The sequence below is a fragment of the Macrobrachium nipponense genome, chromosome 20 (genome assembly GCF_015104395.2).
Source record: "Macrobrachium nipponense isolate FS-2020 chromosome 20, ASM1510439v2, whole genome shotgun sequence".
Classification (NCBI taxonomy): Eukaryota; Metazoa; Arthropoda; class Malacostraca; order Decapoda; family Palaemonidae; genus Macrobrachium; species Macrobrachium nipponense.
Genome location: NC_061089.1, coordinates 27,457,878 through 27,477,600, shown reverse-complemented (window position 1 = coordinate 27,477,600; position 19,723 = coordinate 27,457,878). Strand labels below are relative to the sequence as shown.

The 19,723-nt window shown below is 43.8% G+C and overlaps 1 protein-coding gene across 1 annotated transcript in view; it reads right to left on the bottom strand.

Annotated features, from left to right (window-relative positions):
* LOC135223980 (uncharacterized) overlaps positions 1-19,723 on the bottom strand; it is a 206,969-nt gene that overhangs the window by 179,662 nt on the left and 7,584 nt on the right. The window contains exon 2 of the mRNA XM_064262902.1: positions 7,367-7,538. Coding sequence (XP_064118972.1) covers positions 7,367-7,538 — 172 coding nt within the window. The remainder of the gene's footprint in view (positions 1-7,366; positions 7,539-19,723) is intronic.

The window sequence follows — 19,723 nt, the reverse complement described above, 5'->3', positions numbered from 1 at the left end:
GCTCCCGTACCCAGAATCGTATCTGCCGATACGATAGGACCTAGAGAAAAACACTTCTCATACGTCACACGTACGTCTTTCAAGTAATGAGATGCAAATACTGAGTTGCATCTCAGTATGTCGTATCAATGATGTTTTTAAAACGAACGACATATTCTTATAAAACGAGAGAGACGTCGCAACCGCTCTTACTTCATGAGCTTTTACTCTCAGTAGTTGTAATTGTTCGTCAGGGACAGACCTTATGAGCGTCCGTTAATGACTTTCTTACAAAGAACGCCAGAGCATTCTTGGACATCAGTCTTGTGGGGTCTTTTACCGCGCACCAAAGACCTTGTCTAGAGCCTCCCAACTGACGCTTTCTCTGAAGGTAGAACTTCAGAGCTCTCACAGGGCATAGAGACCTCTCTGCTTCTCTGCCTACGAGACTCGACATTCCTTTGACTTCGAATGACTTAGGCCAGGGATTCGTGGGATTCTCGTTTTTCGCTAAAAACAGGGTCTTAAACGAGCAAATAGCCGAGTCTCCCTTGAACCCCTCCATCTACTTTATCCTGCAGAGCTTGTAATTCACTAATTCTTTTGCCGTAGCTAAAGATAAAAGGAATAGGCATTTTCTAGTTATGTCTCTAAACGATGCCAGATGAGGAGGTTCGAATCTATCCGAAGACAGATATTTGAGGACTACGTCCAGGTTCAGTTCGGAGGTATTGGTTCCTTAGACTTTGAAGTCTCAAAAGATCTTATGAGATCGTGGAGATCTTTGTTATTTGCCAGATCTCCTCTGTTCCTGAATACAGCCGAGAGCATACTTCTGTATCCCTTTATTGTGGATACGGCTAGATGAGATTTTACTCTCAGGAATAGCAAGAAATCAGCAATTTCCGCTATAGAGGTAGAGGAGGAGGACAACTTCTTGGTTCTACACCACCTTCTAAATACCTCCCACTTCGACTGGTATACTTTCGTAGTGGAGGTTCTGCGTGCTCTCCGCGATCGCGCTTGCCACTTCGCGAGAAAGCCTCTCGCTCTGACAAGTCTTTCGATAGTCGAAAGGCAGTCAGAGCGAGAGCGGGAGGTTTTGATGGTACCTCTTGAAGTGTGGTTGTCTGAGAAGATCCGTCCTTCTTGGTAGGGATCTTGGAAAGTCTACGATCCACTCTACCACCTCCGTGAACCATTCCTGGGCCGGCCAAAAGGGGGCTATTAACGTCATCCTCGTCTCTTTTGACGCCACAAACTTTTTCATACTAACCCCAGGATTTTGAATGGGGGTGGGAAAAGCATAAACGTCTACTCGAGACTAGTTTAGCAGGAAGGCGTCTACCATAATTGCTCTTGGATCTTCCACGACCGAGCAAAACACGGGAGCCTTTTTGAAATGAATGTTGCGAAGAGATCCACATGAGGAGTTCCCCACAGAGACCAGAGATCGAGACACACTTCCTAGTGTAGAGTCCATTCTGTATGAAGGACCTGGTTCCTCCTGCTGAGCCTGTCCGCCCTCACATTCCTTACTCTCCCTGTACGAATCTTGTCAGCAGGGAGATGTTCCTGTGAGACGTCCAAAGTAATAGGTCTCTCGTGAGCTCGTAAAGGAACGAGACGTGCGTCCCTCCCTGTTTCCGAATGTAGGCAAGTGCGGTGGTGTTGTCCACGTTTACTTGCACTACCTTGTTTGACACCGGAGGTTCTAGGCTCTTTAAGGCCAAATGTACTGCGAAGAGCTCCTTGCAGTTTATGTGCCAGGACACCTGTGCTGGTTCCCAGGTGCCTGACACTTCCTCTCGAGCCTAATGTCGCTCACCCCAACCTGTCTCCGACGCGTCGGAGAACAACACTAGGTCTGGGTTCTGTGTTCTTAGAGAGATCCCTTTGTTCTCTTCCAGAGGTAGCAACCACACTGTAGGTGTGCCTTTATCTCCACTGGGATGGGAAAAACGTCCGACAGTTGTCCGGTTTTCCAGCTCCAAGACCTCTTGAGGAAGAATTGAAGTGGACGTATATGAAGTCTTCCTAGAGGGAAGAATTGTTCCAGCGAGGAAAGCGTCCCCAGAAGGCTCAACCATTCACCCTCGCCGACGTTTGTTGCTTCTCTAAGAAGAGAGAGATTATCCGCAAACCTTTTGCGGTTCTCTCTTGCGAAGGAAAAACTCGAAAACCCGAGAATCCATCCGAATCCCCAGATAGACTAGGTCTTGTCTGGGGTCAGCTGAGACTTCTCGAGGTTCACAAGCAATCCCAACGCCTTGGTCAAATCCAGAGTCAACTTTAGGTCCTCCAAGCACTGTCTCTCCGATCTGGCCCTGATGAGCCAGTCGTCTAGATACATAGAGATTCATTCACTCCTTTGAGGTGAAGAAATCTCGCCACATTCTTCATCAGGCTTGTGAAGACCTGAGGAGCTGTGGACAGGCCGAAACACAAGGCTCTGAACTGAAAGATCCTTCCCCCCGTCATGAAACGGAGGTACTTCTTCTTGATGAAGGGTGGATCGGGACGTGAAAGTAGGCGTCCTGGAGATCTAGAGACACATCCAATCTCCTTGTCGTAATGACGCTAGGACTGAAGCAGAAGTCTCCATGGAGAACTTCTCCTTCTGAACAAATTTGTTCAGAGAGCTGACGTCCAGTACTGGTCTCCAGCCTCCCGAGGCTTTCGCACTAGAAAAAAGGCGATTGTAAAACCCCGGGGAGTTTTTGATCCAGTACTAGTTCTATCGCTCTCTTGTCCACATTTGTTCCACCATCGATCGAAGAGTATCCCTCAGCACAGGGTCCTTGTACTTGGCTGATAGTTCCCTTGGTATTGACGTTAGGGGAGGAGTGTTCAGGAAAGGGATACGATATCCCTTCCTTATGATAGTCAAGAAGACGCGTCCGCGTCTATCAGTGTCCAGGCCTCCACGAATCCCAGGAGCCTGGCACCTACTGGTGCTTGGAGGAGAGATGTTTCATTTTCCCTTTTTAAAGGGACGAAAGGCAGACCTACCTCTCTTCTCCGGAGCCTTCCTTCTTGCGGGAGGTCTGGAGGTCGGACCACCTCGAAAGGGCTGCATTGATGTACTAGGTCCTTTCTTGTCAGATACCGAAAACAGGTTTCTTCTTCCTAGCTGACTGCGTCAGAAGATCTGAGTCGCCTTTCTCAGTTAAAGAGTGAGCAACGTCCTTCACTAACTGAGAGGGAACAAAAAAAGTCAGAAAGAGGCGCATACAGTAGAGCTGCCCTTCTGAGCATCGCGAGACTGCCTTTGGTTAAGAAGGCGCCATACACCGTCCTTTTCTTTAAAAGACCTGATCCAAATAATGAAGAGACTTCAAAAGAACCATCCTGTACCGCTTTGTCAATGCAAGACAAAATGCATAACAGGGCTTCAGGTTTCGATTCCTTCTGAATCATGGGCTTTCTTGGACATCACCCCAAGGGACCAATCTAAAGAGTTGAAGACTTCCAATGCATGAAAGAGTCCCTTGAGGAGATGATCCAGTTCAGAAATACTCCATGTAATTCGTGCAGAATTGACTTGGACGCCTTGAAGCGTCAACCAAGTCGAAAAAATCTGCCTCTGTTGTAGAAGGGGGGGAGAGCGATACCCATATTCTCTCCCGTCTTATACCATATGCCTCTTTTCCCAGCTAATCTTGCTGGAGGCATGCAAAAGACTGTCTGACTAAGTCTTTCTTAGACTTCATCCATGAGGTCTAAGGCGTGTAATGCCCGCTTCATCGAGAGTGGTGGGTTTTCATGTTTAGAAAAGACGAGGGCTTCTTCGTCTTAGCACTAGGAAAAGAGCGAGCGCGGAGGAGAAGGAGGAGCAGCAGGAGTCAACTCGTCTCCATACTCCTCAAGAAGCAGGGTAGTCAAAAACCTTATAGTTGGACAAACCCCTCCTCTTCCCATGATCTTCATCATCCGAGTTTTCCTCCAACTCGGGCGGGATTTATCGAGTCTCCGTTCTCCTTTCTGAACTTTCCTCTTCTGGAGGAGACAAACTCCTAATAGGAGAGGGGCTAAGGGAATGATACTCTTTCCTTTTTCCCGTTTTACAAGACCTGGAAGGCGTCACAAGCTCCGGCTTCTCTTGAACTTTAGAAGACGCCTTGTATGACGCTTCCCGTTCTCCGAGCGTCATAGCTGACGTCTCTTGCTGACGTCTTGATGACGCTTCACGCCTGGAAGACGCTCCGCTCTCTAAAGGCGTCCTACTCGGCGTCACAATATTGGATGGAGCGTCACGTCTAAGATCCGCTTTGAATGACGCTTCACTTCTAAAAGACGTCTTACGTTTCTCTGGCTTTCCGAAACTCTCGTAAGCCCCCGTTCTAGCTCTCGAACTCGCAGCTTCTGCAAGACGTTTAGCAGTTTCACGTCTGTCTGACGCTTCTCTTCAGCAGGTGAGAGAGGACGAGACTTCTTAATTGGAAGCGTGACGTCCTTCCGACGGGGCGCTAAAACTCCCACAAGAGATGACAGTTGTTCCTGAACCGCCATAATTATCTTTCTGACGCTTCTCACGTCTAGTGCATGACGCCTGACGTCATCCTCCCTCGGGGAGAAGAAAGAAGGGGGTACTTCCGCACAAGCGTCAGGTGACGCTGACGCCACCTTCGCTTTCTTAATAGCAGACGGAGCGTCATCTGAGAAGCGCTCTGGGCTCGAATCTATGTCGGGCTTCATATGACGCTTCAGCGGTCTCGATAAGTTCGACTCCTTCCACCCTCGTTTAGGTGAGGGAGAGGGAGAGGACGAGAAACACTCGCGAAGGACGCTTTTTCTATAGCGCCCTTGAGCCGCCTGCCATGAAGCAGAGCTAGCTGAAGGGGACGTCTGACCGTTGGGGATTCCCCACGACCTCCTTAAGGCTTTCGACTTTCTTCTCCTCGGGCATGGGAGCTTGGAAGAGGTCTAGGCCTGGGAGCGTCGCAGGGACGATCAAACCGCCCCCTCCACAACACTGGAGAACTCACTTCACTGAAATGTTCACTATCACTAGCCTTACCTTGGAGTCGGCCATCTTGGACTTCATGTCTCTAATAGTAGCTTTCAGATTGGCGATTTCCCGATGCCGAATCCGAAAAAAGCACTCTGAGAATGAGATATATAGGGAGAATCTACATCAGTAGGATTAGAATTATCCGTGAAAGGCTCAATAGGCCTTGAACTCACACCTTTCAGTCGTCTAACTCTATCCCTCTCTAACTTCATTCAAATAAGAAGTCAAAGTCTTCCATCTTCTGCATTCAATCCCTCGCATTCCTTACAAGTATTAATAGCAGAACCACTGAACCCCCCTACATTTACGGCATACCAGTGTGAGGATCAACCGAGCCTTCGGTATCCTCACCCTGCAGCCTACATTCACACACATTCTCACACTCACATTATAATCAGACATACTGAGAAAAATCCAAAAGAGTTATTCCAAAAACAGTCCACAGTAGCGAATGCCAAAAAACACGATCCAAATACGTCACCAAAAAGCCGAAAAAAAACGTTGATCAAATGTTGAAAAATGAATCTAAGTCAGGAGGTAATAACAACAATGTTGATACCACCGGCGACAGAGAAAATATGATAGAAAACGGGATGGTTCCTAGTCCTGCCGCCCAGGGCAGGCCGGTAGATCACCTGACCTACCTGTAGCGAGTGGCGCGAAATTTGAATTTCTGTCGGGGACACGGAGAGTCTTAGCTATGTATATATCTGACAGGTAAGTTGATTGTATGAAAATATCTTTTCAAGAGATGTTTCGACATCAACGATACCACAAACCTCACCTTGCGTGAATTTTGTTAGGAGCATTTCGATATCGTGATATGCATCCGACTCATCGATCAAGCTTGGCAGGAGGTTTCGAGGCGAACCTTGAATTCTTCGTGGAGGAAACTCTGGCCTGATGCCGTATCCGCCCGAGACTTTGAGGGATTCAACGTGGCCAGAGCTGATGCAGATTCAGAAATAGTTGACGCTCCTGAAACTGCTTCGCAACCAGATCTTAACGAGATCATTGCACTCGGCAAGTCCATGGGGCTGGTCGTCGACGAGGACGACATCAATGACCTTCTCCAGGAGCACCAAGAGGAGCTTACGACGGAAGACCTGAAGGAGTTAGAGGCCAAGCAACATAAAGTCATCAAGAAGAGTTCTCTAGCAGCGGTGAGGAGGAGGAGGAGAACCCTATGACAACAGCAGAAATTAAGGATGTTCTAGCTGCTTTTCATAAAGTGCAAACATTTGTAGAAAAGACACACCCCGAAAAGGCTTACACAGGTCGTAAGCTTACGCAGTTCGATGACGTTTGCCTGAGTCGCCTCACTCGAAAGGTAAGGTTCCACATTTTACTACATATGTATGTACATGTACGTACAGTATTTCTTGTACTCTGTACACTAATACACTTTATTTACAGGTCAGTCACAGTTACGTTAGGTACTGAATGGTCCAAATTGTTGTATTTCATTGTTTACTGGTCAATTTAGCTTTATTATAATATTTACTGTGGTGTTTTTGTAGGGCTTGGAACGAATTAGGCAATTTGCATGTAAAACGTAGTTCTAGATACGAAAAAATCAGGTTACAAAGGCCGCTTTGGAACAGATTAATTTCGTATGTAGAGGTTCCACTGCATGCAAAAGTATTCAATCTACTTGAATAGGGGTACATTCAAGAACTATTTATATAGGGCCATTATTATTCCCGGAGACTGCAAGTACATAATTATGCAGCCTGACAAGAATCTGAACAAAATAAATAAAAGACAAGACTCATTCTACTCAAAGGATATACGAATGCACTCCAGTGGTTGTAACACTACCAAATTCCGGTGATAAAAGCGGAAAATACGAACAAGCTGCTGTGAGCAGTCAATGTTTTGTCAAGCGTGGCAGAAAACAGAATGTCATGATTAGCTAAGTCATTCCTATTAGTATTGCTATTGGGGGACAGCACTGTATACCTGCACTGACCCATCGAAGCGCTACCCAGAGAAATTTTAATGGTTACCAAGCTTTAATACTTGAACCAGGTGTCAGCAAAGGATACTCTTAAGTACATATGTACTCTTTATAATTTTGCAGAAACAAACTGTACTGTTCCAATTAATTCTCCAACCTGCAAACTATATCACAAATGTTACCACAAGTAACCACCTACATGACTAAGACTTAATCCAATTATTTTCATAATAATAGTACTTGGGTGCATACATCAAAACAATTCATGGTTGAACCCAAATAATTTTAGCACTAAAGATAATACCTACCTACTGCATCCCCTGAATTTGAGTTAGCTGTTCATCAAACAGATTGGTCATAGAAAGATAGAACGTAACCATCCAAATAATTTAAGCACTAAAGATAATACCTACCTACTGCATCCCCTGAATTCAGAGCAAGCTGTTCATCAAATGGATTGGTCATAAGAGGATAGTGACCATCAGGTGCAGGTTCTCCTTCAACCATAGCTTCTTCTTCAACACCTTCCCCTGGCCCTGGACTAGTTAGAAGCCAGTGATGTGTGCGGTCCTCACCTGATGACATCTGTCAAAACGTAACACAATTTATGTTAATGTTAATAATTCAAATAAAAGTGTATTGTCCTCTTATGCTATGACAGCAACACAATACAGATAATGTAGTTGTCACAATGTGTTTTTCATTAAAAATATAAAAAAACAAGTGATATGCTAAGCCTATTTGAGGCATGGGGTAAACATTCCAAATTCAGGATATTTCATATACAGGCAGTCCCCGGGTTACGACGGGGGTTCCGTTCTTGAGACGCGTCGTAAGCCGAAAATCGTCGTAAGCCGGAACGACGCTTGGAAATATGTCTTAAACTAATAAAAAGTTATAAAAACCTTACTTGTAATCCTTTGGTTACACTACATGTTGTTTCCTGTAGTTTTATGTACAACCTGGAGTTATTTTCATAAAAGAATGCTGGTTCTTGAAGGTAAAAACTATTGTAATCCTCTGGTGACACTACATTCTTGAAGTTTTATGTACAACCGGGGTTGTTTTGCAAAATCTTGAGGGCTACAAGAACAGCTGATTACTATTACGTATCATATAGACTAATTAAAGTAAATGTATCTTTAAATAGGCTTATATATTAGTATCAACAAAAACATTTCCTGCATGAGTCAGAGGCCGTTTAATGAAACGAACACTTCTCTGTCCTATCTGTCAGAAAATAAAAGTTACGTCAATCCCCGAGACCATTGTTGCCAAAGCGTCTCTCTCTCTCTCTCTCTCTCTCTCTCCTCTCTCTTCTCTCTCTCTATCCTCTCTCTCTCTCTCTCTGATCAAAATTACATTGGAAACTTGACATACGATTGCCCTAATGATCGAATGTTGAGATATAACAGAAAATTTGCGAAAATACAAGCTTTGATATACAACGAAATATTTGAGATACGATTTTGCGATGAGTGTTAGTTGTATAGGCGACCGATAAATGGCGTTCAGTCTGTTTGTTTGTTGGTGCTGCATGTTAACACGTCGTTGTTTAGTTCGTTGTATTTGCGCCTATTTTTCGTGTTATTTTGTCTATTTTATTATTAATCATGGGTCTCAAAGCTAAAGACAAAGCAGGTGATAAGAAAAAACCCAAGAAAATGATTTCGATGGAAGCAAAACATGAAATTATAGCAAAAGCATGAACGTGGCGTTCGTGGATCGTCGATTTGGCAAACGAGTATGGTCGAAATCCTTCTACAATATCCACGATCATCAAGCAGAAGGAAGCTATAAAAACCCCCGAGACCATTGTTGCCAAAGCGTCTCTCTCTCTCTCTCTTCTCTCTCTCTCTCTCTCTCTCTCTCTCTCTGATCAAATTACGTTACTGGATAATGTCTCTCTTTGGATACTTCGATTTTGCCAAATATTGAGGGCTACAAGAACAGTTGATTACTATTTACGTATCATATAGACTAATTAAAAGTAAACGTATCTTTTAAATAGGCTTATATTATTAGTATCAACAAAACATTTACTGGGCATGAGTCAGAGGCCGTTTAACGAAACGAACACTTCTCTGTCCTTAACTCGGAGCGTCGGAAGACGCCTCTCTCTCTCTCTCTCTCTCTCTCTGATCAAATTACTGGATAATGTCTCTCTTTGGATACTTGGAATTTGCGTTGTAATCTAACCAGAAACTTCGTTTTGTTATTATTACTGGAAACAAGCAATGATTTTTTCATTATTTGCGCTTTTGGACTGTTATATGTAAACTAGTATGTATTCATTCGCTCGGAAACTAGTTCCGCATATGAGCGTCACTAAAAAACATGTTATTGTTATAATACAATTAAGTTTGTTCATACTTACCTGGCGGATATATATATAGCTGTATTTTTTTCTGAAGTCCGACAGAATTTCAAAATTCGCGGCACACGCAGTGGGCGGCCAGGTGTAGCACCCACTCCCGCCGCTGGGAGGCGGATACCAGGAACCATTCCCATTTTCTATTCATATTTATCAGTGCACTGTCTCCTGAGGGGAGTGGGTGGGTGGGGCACTTTAATTATATATATCTGCCAGGTAAGTAGAAACAAAAACTTAATTGTATATAACAATAACATTTTTGTTCATGAAACTTTACCTGACAGATATATATATAGCTGAATCCCACCTTCGGATGGTGGGAAGAGACAGAATAGGATTTTAGGGAAACTAAATTAAGTAGATGATATACATCTTGGTTCCTGACCTGTAGCATAGCCGACTTCGTGATTACTGTCACCAAAGTCTGCTTCTGCGTTACTAGAGTGCCAGCGAGGTAGAGACCTGTAATGCTGGTGCGCTCTAGATGATCTGTCAACGGGGGCGTGACCACAATGTGACTAGACCATATGACCATACTTCTGAGGGCACCGAAGCTAAAACCACCACCTGACCTAACCTATCAAAAGTTAGTTCCATAACTAACTCTAGGCTAAAGAAAAGGAACGCGCCTCAAGCGACCAACCTTCAAAGTTAAAAGCACACCTATCCCTTTTCTATAGGATAGGATTCGTGTTGCTTCCTGCACCCAATAATATATCTTACGGATATGTATGGTCCTAGCGACTTACGGATCTGAAATGTCGTCTTCACATCCCGTCGGGAGTGTGAAGCGAACACAGAGTTGCTTCGCTAAAGCGTGGCACTCAGGATGTTACTGAGTGTCATGCTCTGTTGAAATGCTTCCGAGGGCCGCGCCCTCACCTCTTGAGCATTCATATTAAGAAAAAAATCTCAAATCTTTATGCAAACATAATGAATGAGACCTCTTAAAAGAACTCCTTGGCTATAATGCCAGGGTGTTCTTGGACATGAACCAGTCTGGTCTTTTTACGGAACACCGCAGATTGTCGGGAGTGTGAAGCGAACCCAGAGTTGCTTCGCTAAAGCGTGACACTCAGGATGTTACTGAGTGTCATGCTCTGTTGAAATGCTTCCGAGGCCGCGCCCTCACCTCTTGAGCATTGATATTAAGAAAAATCTCAAATCTTTATGCAAACATAATGAATGAGACCTCTTAAAAGAACTCCTTGCTATAATGCCAGGGGTGTCTTGACATGAACCAGTTTGGTCTTTTTACGGAACACCGCAGATTGTCCGTTGACCTTGACTTTCTATAGTTTTATCAAGATAAAACTTGAGAGACCCTACAGGGCACAGGACTCTCTATGCCCTTGCCCAATAATTTGTGACCATACCCTTGGTCTCCAAGCCTTCGGGTCAAGGGTTAGACAGGTTTTCGTTCTTATCAAGAACGGAAGGCTTAGAGGACAGACCGCATTATGTCCTTTAAAGCCAAAACCTCTGATGATGGCTCAAAACCTCACTAACCCTCCTTGCCGCTGGCTGGAGAGCGGTTAGAATATTAGCCTTTCTGGTCACGTGTATTAAGTTCGCAGAAAGGATAGGTTCGAAATGCTTTTGGCATCAGAAAAACTCAGACTACGTCTAAGTTCCATGCCGGAACCTTTGATCCAGAGAATTCAGATCTCCACAGACCTCAAGATCGTGAAGCTTTGTTGTTTGACAGAACCGGATTCTCTGAGCCTAGAGGCCGTCAACAAACATATTTGCATATTCTACAATAGTTAGGACTTCTATCTTATCTCATACTTCATACGGAAAGATAGAACCATAACGAAATCACAGAGGTCGAGGTGGAGGAACAGTCATTTCCCTTCACTATCTCCAGAAACGGCCCCCTCCGATTGAAAACTGAAAATAGGCAGCACTGCTTTGTCTTGGCCAAGAGACTGCTATAATCTTGAAGATCTTATCGCTTCTCGATAGTCTGAACGCCTTCAGACTCAGAGGAGAGAGATTAGATACTTCACTAATGACGATGTTAGATTACACCGATTCTCTCGGGAAGGGTCTTTGGACAATTCTCTGAATTACCTGACCTCTGTGAATCCAACCTCTTAGAGGCCAACATGTGGCGACTAAAGCTAATCCTCTAGGATCATGAATAAGGGAAAACAACTTTATGATGGAAGCTCCTTCGTCTTCAATATTACGAAAAACTTAACGAAAGACGCCCTCAGTCTCTCCTCACTTTCGACATACTTCTAAGTGAGGATTACTCAGACGTCAGTAGTTGTTGCCTTCGATCGAGAAGACCCCCACGGACGTGCACTAGTTTAACGAACCTCTTGAGGATCGTTACGTTCCGTGCCCAAGCCCATAACCAATTCTCTCTTCTCGAGCTATGAGAGAGCTGAGAAATTATCCGAGATGATTTGGGCCACTCGATCCAACCTCACCCTTCGAGGAACTGGAGAGCCGACCAATTTGGCTTCCAATTCTTTCAGACAATGTGCCAGAACATCTGTTCTCTGTTCGGATGTCTGGCACCCTCTCGCTATCACCTGAGGTGATCCTCAAGCCGTTGAGAGAAAATTAGAATTACAAGATCTTTGATGTTATTCCAATTTCTTCGTGAGGAAAATTTGTAGAGGTCTGAATTGCTGTTTATTCAGGGAAAACAAGCTTCTCCAGCGAGGAAATGGTCCCCAGCAAACTCATCCATTCCCTCAGTCAGCCTGCTTCCTTCCCTAAATAAGGCTGCGCTTTGCATAAGCAGGAGAGCATTATGATAGTGCTATGCCGCGGTAGATTCGTACAGAATGTTTACCGTGCGGTAAACCCGCACCTAACATAGTATAGAGATATCTTGTTGAAAATTGTTTTTTCTAAGTAAACGGCAGGTATGATTCATTCAAGATTACTAGAAATTTCCTCAACCCGAGGCTAAAATCTAAAAGCCATGATTGTAGGGCAGAGAGACGGTTTATTAAGCCATTCCCGCAAGGGAGAGAGACGTAACCAACCACGCATGACACCGAGCTAGCCGGTACTGCGTAGATCACACTCCCAGTAACAGCAGCCTTGATCATCGTCTCGCACTATGTGCCTGAGTTGCCAGCTACTCCTTTTTACGAAGGGATAGGTATGAAATTTATCGAGCAAAAGGGAACTCTCAAGCAGGCATATTTAAACGAAACAAAATTCGCTAAATACAGAAGCTGAGTTGGTGTTGCAGTCAATTAGAATACTTCTCGTCTAAGTCGCAATCCGGTAGAATAACTAGGATATGCGCCTACCCCTCGGACAAATTCAACTGTTTAGTAGAATCATGTCGCGAGGTTAATATACGTAGTATATTTATAGTATTCTGAACAACGATCTCCATCCTAAATTCTTTCCTTCAAGAAAAAAAAAAAAAAAAAAAAAAAAAAAAAAGGATTGGAGATCGAACCACCTTCGATCTCTATCCAAAAAGAGTGAAGGAGAAGTCTTCCTCAAGAAGAAAGCTTCAATGGTGAACAGAAAAAAACTATCTGCCTGAGTTGCCAGCTACTCCCCTTTACGAAGGGAATAGGTATGATATTATCGAGCCAAAAGGAAACTCTCAAGCAGGCCTATTTAAACGAAACAGAATTCGCTAAATACAGAAGCTGAGTTGGTGTTGTCGTAACAATACCTGAAGAGTTGTTCTTACTCCGAAAACTCTTGTAAGGTTGAAGGGAGTGTCAAATAAATACATTAGAACAACAGTTCTTTCGGCTTCTATCCGCAGAGGTAAATACGATATGCGTATATGACTTGACCCATGCGTTAGCAAAATGACGCAAAGTTTGAACATCGAATTCTCTACTACATCTTTCCTCGACGAGGAAGAGAGAAAGAAAGGAAAACGACTGTCCACGTTCTAATGACGAGACTTTTAAAAGAACTCCTTGACTCTTTGCCAAGACTCTTTTCCAAGAAAAGGGAGTAATATTCGAATAGAGATCATCAAGAGAGAACCGAGGATCGAAAAAGACCGTTCAATGTTCTTATGATATTGGACAAAAGACTTCTGGATAGTCTACAAGTCTTTCTCTTAACCCCGGATGAGCCTCTGAAAATGAATGAGAGCTCTTCCGAAATTTGTTAATGAGTTTATCCGCTTAAACGATAAAAACGTTAAAAACTATGTCAATGAGAACTACCCCATTTATGAGGGGTCCCCCACTTAAATGACAATGGGGAAAACGTCCTGACTTGACAAAACTATTAGCACTTTGCTAATAGGGGAAAACCCTTTAACATGACCGAAAGTCACCCAAGAATCCAAGTATTATAATCTTTCCCGATTCTCAAAGAAATCGATGAAGAGGCAGAGAGATCGAAGAAAAAAAATTCGGTATGTCTCTCCGCTAACTCCGAATCCCCCCTTTTTAAAAATTTCTGTAAGAAAAATGTCCTCAACAGCAAATAAGACGCCTTCAACAAGTCTTTTCTCTCGCAAAGCGTCCTGCCGAGCTTCCACCGAAGCGTCCTGGCGAATGTCCACAAAAGCGTCCTGCTGAGCGTCCTCAAAAGCGTGCTGGAAAGCGTCCTGCCGAGCGTCCTCAAAAGCGTCCTGCTTAGCGTCCTGGAAAGCGTCCTCAAAAAACGTCCTGCTTAGCTACGAGCGTGTCTGAGCAGAGAACACCAAGTCTTCTTGAACGACGTTTCAGAGAGGAACTCGTTGAGCGCTTGATGCATGCAAGGCCCGCCAAGAGGCGTCCTGGCGAGCGACCTTGCCAACATCTCAATGTTATGACGAACCGCGTTTTGCGTATGACTTGAATATTATTAAAGGGACGTCCTCATGCGAGGTCTATATGGAGAGCCGCACGATGTCCTGAAGAGTGTGAACACTAAAGGAAGACGTATGGCTTTCGTCTTCCGCAAGGTGCTTGCCGAGCGTCCCCTGGAGAAATGTCTCTACTTATAGGACGTCGAGCACCTCCAAACGCTTCCTCACGTCTAAATTGCCCTTCTTATGCCGACCAGAGACATAAGTTGTTTGACTGTGCAAAGCAGCTTGCCGGCCGTCAAACTTATCAGCTTGCTTTTTCGAAGTAAAGCGAACGTTACATAACGTATACGGAGCGCCATGAGGAGAGGAGACGAAAATGTCCTTGATTACCAAATTCTTTTGGAATGCTAGCGAGGTTGAAACAGAAACACTCTAACTTCATGAGCGTTCACATCGCAGGAGGTCAAATCATCTTCTGGCAAGATGAATGAACTCCTTAAATAATGATGAGATATATACATGAGCGATCATACATGAGCGTTCACTCGCAGGAGGTCAAATCACTCTTCTGGCAAGATGAATGAGCCTCTTTAATAATGTATAAATGATGTAACATGGAGCGTTCACTCGCAGGAGGCTCAAATCACTCTTCTGGCAAGATGAATGAGCCTCCTAATTTTTTAATGTATAAATGATATATACAGAGCGTTCATATACATGAGCGTTTCACCCGCAGGAGGCTCAAATCACTATTCTGGCAAGATGAATTTTGAGCCTCCTAATAAAGTATAAATGATATATACAGAGCGTTCATATACATGAGCGTTTTTTTTTTTTCAACTCGCAGGAGGCTCAAATCACTCTTATGGCAAGATGAAATGAGCCTCCTTAATAATGTATAAATGATATTATACATGAGCGTTCACCCGCAGGAGGTCAAATCACTCTTCTGGGAAGATGAATGAGCCTCCTTAATAAGTATAAACGATATATACATGAGCGTTCACCCGCAGGAGGCTCAAAATCACTCTTCTGGCAAGATGAATGAGCCTCCTTAAATGTCCCTTAGAAAAAAGAGCCAGTGCATTCTTCTAAAAGGGAAAATGTGGTCTCTTTACTTTTTCATCCTCTCGTGACGCAGAGAGAGGACGTGAAGCGTCCTCTTCTCTCAAGCTTCTTTAGGGGGCGCGAGTCCTTCCGAGAACTCCAACCCCTGTGTGGGGAGGACGCCTCGGAGGACGAGAAGCAATCCTTCAAGATTCGTGCACGTGCACGTCTTTAGCAGCCTGGGAAGCGTCAACAGGTTCTGCCGAAGGGACGCCAGATCGGTGGGGAGCCCCCGTAACCCTCTTGCGGCTTTCGGACATGCCCTCTCCCTGAGTCATGGGAGTCCGACAGAGGTCCAGGCCTAGAGGCATTATGGGGCCGATCTGATGCCCCCTCCACAACACAAGGGGCACTACACTTCACAACACTGATTGGAGAGCGAGCACTTTAGTCTAAGATTACTTGATGTAATCCTCTAGCAGACACTTCTTCTAGGCCCGTAAGCCATACCCACAGGGTTAGGCAAAATAAAATCTTACAGGAGTAGAAGGTTTCATTATTTCTAACTTCTGTTTACTATGAGGAAAACTCCTGATTCTAACACGCTCTAAAAAGCGTAAATGAATCCTCCTTCTTCCGTAATCAGTCACACATTACACTAATTACCTTATGCAAAGAAAACATGTAAACGTCATATATACTAAGCGAGTGTCTACCGAAAGTTCCGGTAGCCTCACCTTACCGTGCAGACAACAGTCTGAAACTAGGCTAACTAGCTTTAGACATCAAATGCAATGAAAAAAATTTACGATAGCGTATGCCTAGCACAAATCCAAGTTAAATAATCGAAAGAATAATTAGGATACTTAAGTGGCTAATGAAGTTTTTCAAAATCCTAGGCGGGGGAGGTCTGTAAACAGTTGTTTACCACCGGCGACAGAAAAAAAATATGAATAGAAAATGGGAATGGTGGTTCCTGGTATCCGCCTCCCAGCGGCGGGCTCGGGAGTGGGTGCTACCACACCTGCCGCCACTGCGTGTGCCGCGAATTTTGAAATTCTGTCGGACTTCAGAAAATACAGCTATATATATATCTGTCAGGTAAGTTTCATGAACAAAATAGAAAAATACAACATAAAAAGTGTCGAAAAATCATCATAATCTCAAAATTTTTTGTTGTAATCTAACCAGAAAACTTATTTTTATTAATATACTGTGCTAAACTATAAAGGATTTTTATCATAGTATTGCTTTTTTTAAAAGCGTCGTTAACTTGGAGCGTCGGAAGCGTCAGCGTCGTAACCTCAGAACAAGCGTCGTAACCCCCAGGACGGATTTTTCCATTGAATATTTAAGAAAAAAGCGTCGTAACCTCGAACGTCGTAAGCTGGAACCGTCGTAACCCGGGGACCGCCTGTACTGTATTTCATAGATATAAAAAACCTCGCCTATTACACCGATATAGCAAGGGCTGGTCGTCAGGCTGCTGAAGCTTGCTATCTAGGTAGTGGTAAGTGAATTGGGGAGTTAAGATCTTATTATTATTAATAATAAGAGGGCTTATTTTTCCAGACCTCTGAGTCATAGACTCTTCTCAGGCTGGTAAAGGGAGTTGGGATCTACCCAGCCACTCGACAACCTGTTATTTTCCTTTGGCAACAAAGATAAATATGTACATAGTGCAGTTGGAGATGATACTATGAAAAACAGGTTTGAAAATTAGGAAGGGGAGGAGAGAGAGAGAGAGAGAGAGAGAGAGAGAGAGAGAGAGAGAGAGAGAGAGAGAGAGAGAGAGAGAGAATCCAAGTGGTTGTGGATATTTGTTATTATTTATTGCCAAAGATGATGCAATGCCAATAACTCATGCCCATCTTGGTGACCTTCCAAAGGCAAGATGAGATGCTGTTGCATCCTGTACTGATAGCACAGTCAACACCAGCTATTCGCAGACTCATGATTCGCGGATTTTTCTATCAACCGATATTTCCCATTATTCGCAGAAAATTTCCCTATCCGTGCTATTTTTCACCAAGAAATATTCACAGATTACTGAATTTTCATATTATTTTTATCAAATTCAATTTTTGTGATAAAAATATTGAAATACTCAGGCAGTACGTATAAGCATTTTTAGTTTTTTTTGTGTGTGTTTTTTAACTATCAAAACAAGCAGTTCCAAGCATTTTCAGAGGGGTCTTAAGTATCTGCAGGGGGGGGGGGCGGGGGGGGGGGGGGTGTCTGGTACCCATCCCCCATGAATACAGGGATCTACTCTACCAGAAAACTTACTTATTATATATGCAAGTTCATTATGTCTGTTGCATAGAGTATGCTATGAAGACAAATATCCTCTGCACACTTTTTTTTACCTGATCTAGTTGTTTTACTCACAAAACTAGGCAGACTGCTGTTGCTAACGGTGTATAATTTTCTACCATCAGGTTTAATACTATGTACTAAGTTTGCTAGGCTGATTTCCCATTGGAACCCTCTTGGTTTCAAAGTCTGTTGACTTGGTCCATAGGGTTTTTAGACGGAGATTTAGAAAAAAAAAAAAAAAAAGCACAACTCAGTCTTAAGTTTACCTACTTTCTTAACCAATGCTTGGGCTAGCAAGAAGATATCCTTGAGACTGACTTCCCTGTCCAAAACCTACATCAGGGTCTCATACAGCCTTATGGGAACATGTAGCTCTGCCACAGAATCAGAGAGGGGATATTCTAAGTGAGGATACGCCAAGACGTCTATGATCTGGTGAAACGTGGCATGACACCAATGACAGCAAATGGCCCTTTTTGCCTGATATACATCTGTGTACTTACACAGTACCAGACACAAAATACAGTGCAACCTCTACATAAGAAAGTCCCTACGTACGAAAAATTCAGGTTATGAAAGCAAAGACGAAGATTTTTTGGCTTCTGTGTACGAAAATAATTCAGGTTGCGAAAGGGTAAAGTCCGAGATTCGCCTGGGCCGCCGAGAACAATTTTAGAACTGGTGCGCCGCCAACTCAGTAGACTCGCCACCATCCTCCCGCTCTCCCATTGGTTCCTGATGCTAGTCACCGCCATAAGATCCTGCTCTCCTGTTGGTCAGCATCTGTCACATCATCTCTGTACAGGCCTTCTGTGGCCATTTTTTGCGGCAGCGTTATCATAAACACCTGGAAATCGTTCTTTCACATATATTTGGTTTGTTAACATAAATTCCTGTTAGTGATTTCGCTCTCGTTGTACTGTAAGTTACTTTATCGTGTTGTGTGTGAACTTAATGACTTACGTTATTAGCCATGGGTCCCAAGAATGTTGCTGAAGTTCATGGAAAGAAGGGGATGTTTTCTATGGAGACAAAGATGGAGATAATCAAGTGCTAATGTTTTCTGCCATTTGTTAATGTGTTTCGTAAAGTTTAGTGTTAATGTTTTCTGCCATTTTTCAATGTGTTTCCTAAAGTTAAGTGTTCATGTTTTCTGCCATTTGTCCGCCCCCTCTGTCGCCACTTTCAGACATCACCTCACTCGAAAGGTAAGGTTCCACATTTTACTACATACGTACATACATGCACACACACACACGTGACATAGAACTGTAACCAAAAACCAAGCAGGTTGCTCCCACTGGAAGTTTCCCCCTTCCTTGACACTTCCCACCACAGCATTACTGAGTGACTCACTAGCTGATCCAGACTCCCACACTGATCCATCAATACTTGCTGTACCATAAGAGATGAATCCACATCTAGAATGTTGTTGGGCAGGAGAGAATCATTGTCCACATAAACTTGATCAACCATTCAGGTGCATCCAAGAACAGAAGCAACTTTTGCGAGATGGAAATTTAATGGAATTCAGAAGGGTTCCTGTTATCCAATTATCCTGTTATCATGCAGTCATCATTCACCTTCCAACTAAGAGGTACAAGAATATCAGAGATGAAGCAGGTAAACAGTGCCACTCCAGACACCACTGAAGCAACCACAATAGGAGTCAGCTGAGAGAAACTTCCCAGGACAACAGGTGACAGAGCATGATTATCCAAAATCCAGCATATTATCCTTGAACTTGCTGATTCTTAAAGAGAGGGTCATTACTGCATCAATCAGAATGCTCCCATCTTATCACAAGCCCTATACTGTATTATGACAAAATGAGAAAGTACCTGGTCTTGATCCTGGAACAACCGTGCTTCACAGTGTGCCAAGTTCACCCAATCATCAAGAGTGCTTAACAGATGAATCCCATCTGTGAGACAGCCAACAATCCAAAGCCCAAGGCCTTGAGGTAGAAGACTGTCCCCCTGTAGTCAAAGCTAACACTTATGAGAGTCCTCATTATGGGTTATCTGGACATACACATCCTTCACATATATTGAAACCATAAGTCGCCCTCTCCAACACATATTGAAACCATAAGTCGCCCTCTCCAACAGAGGGCATTTCCTTCCAAAACAGTTTGACAATCTACTGCTTGTCAACTTCACCATCAGGAAAAGCCAAGACAAGATTATTTCTGTCTGTAGAGTGACAAGACTGCCTGCAAGGGTCAGGCCTCGGCCTCCTCTACAACAGCACCACCAGTGCAGGAAGGAGTGTGGGAGAACA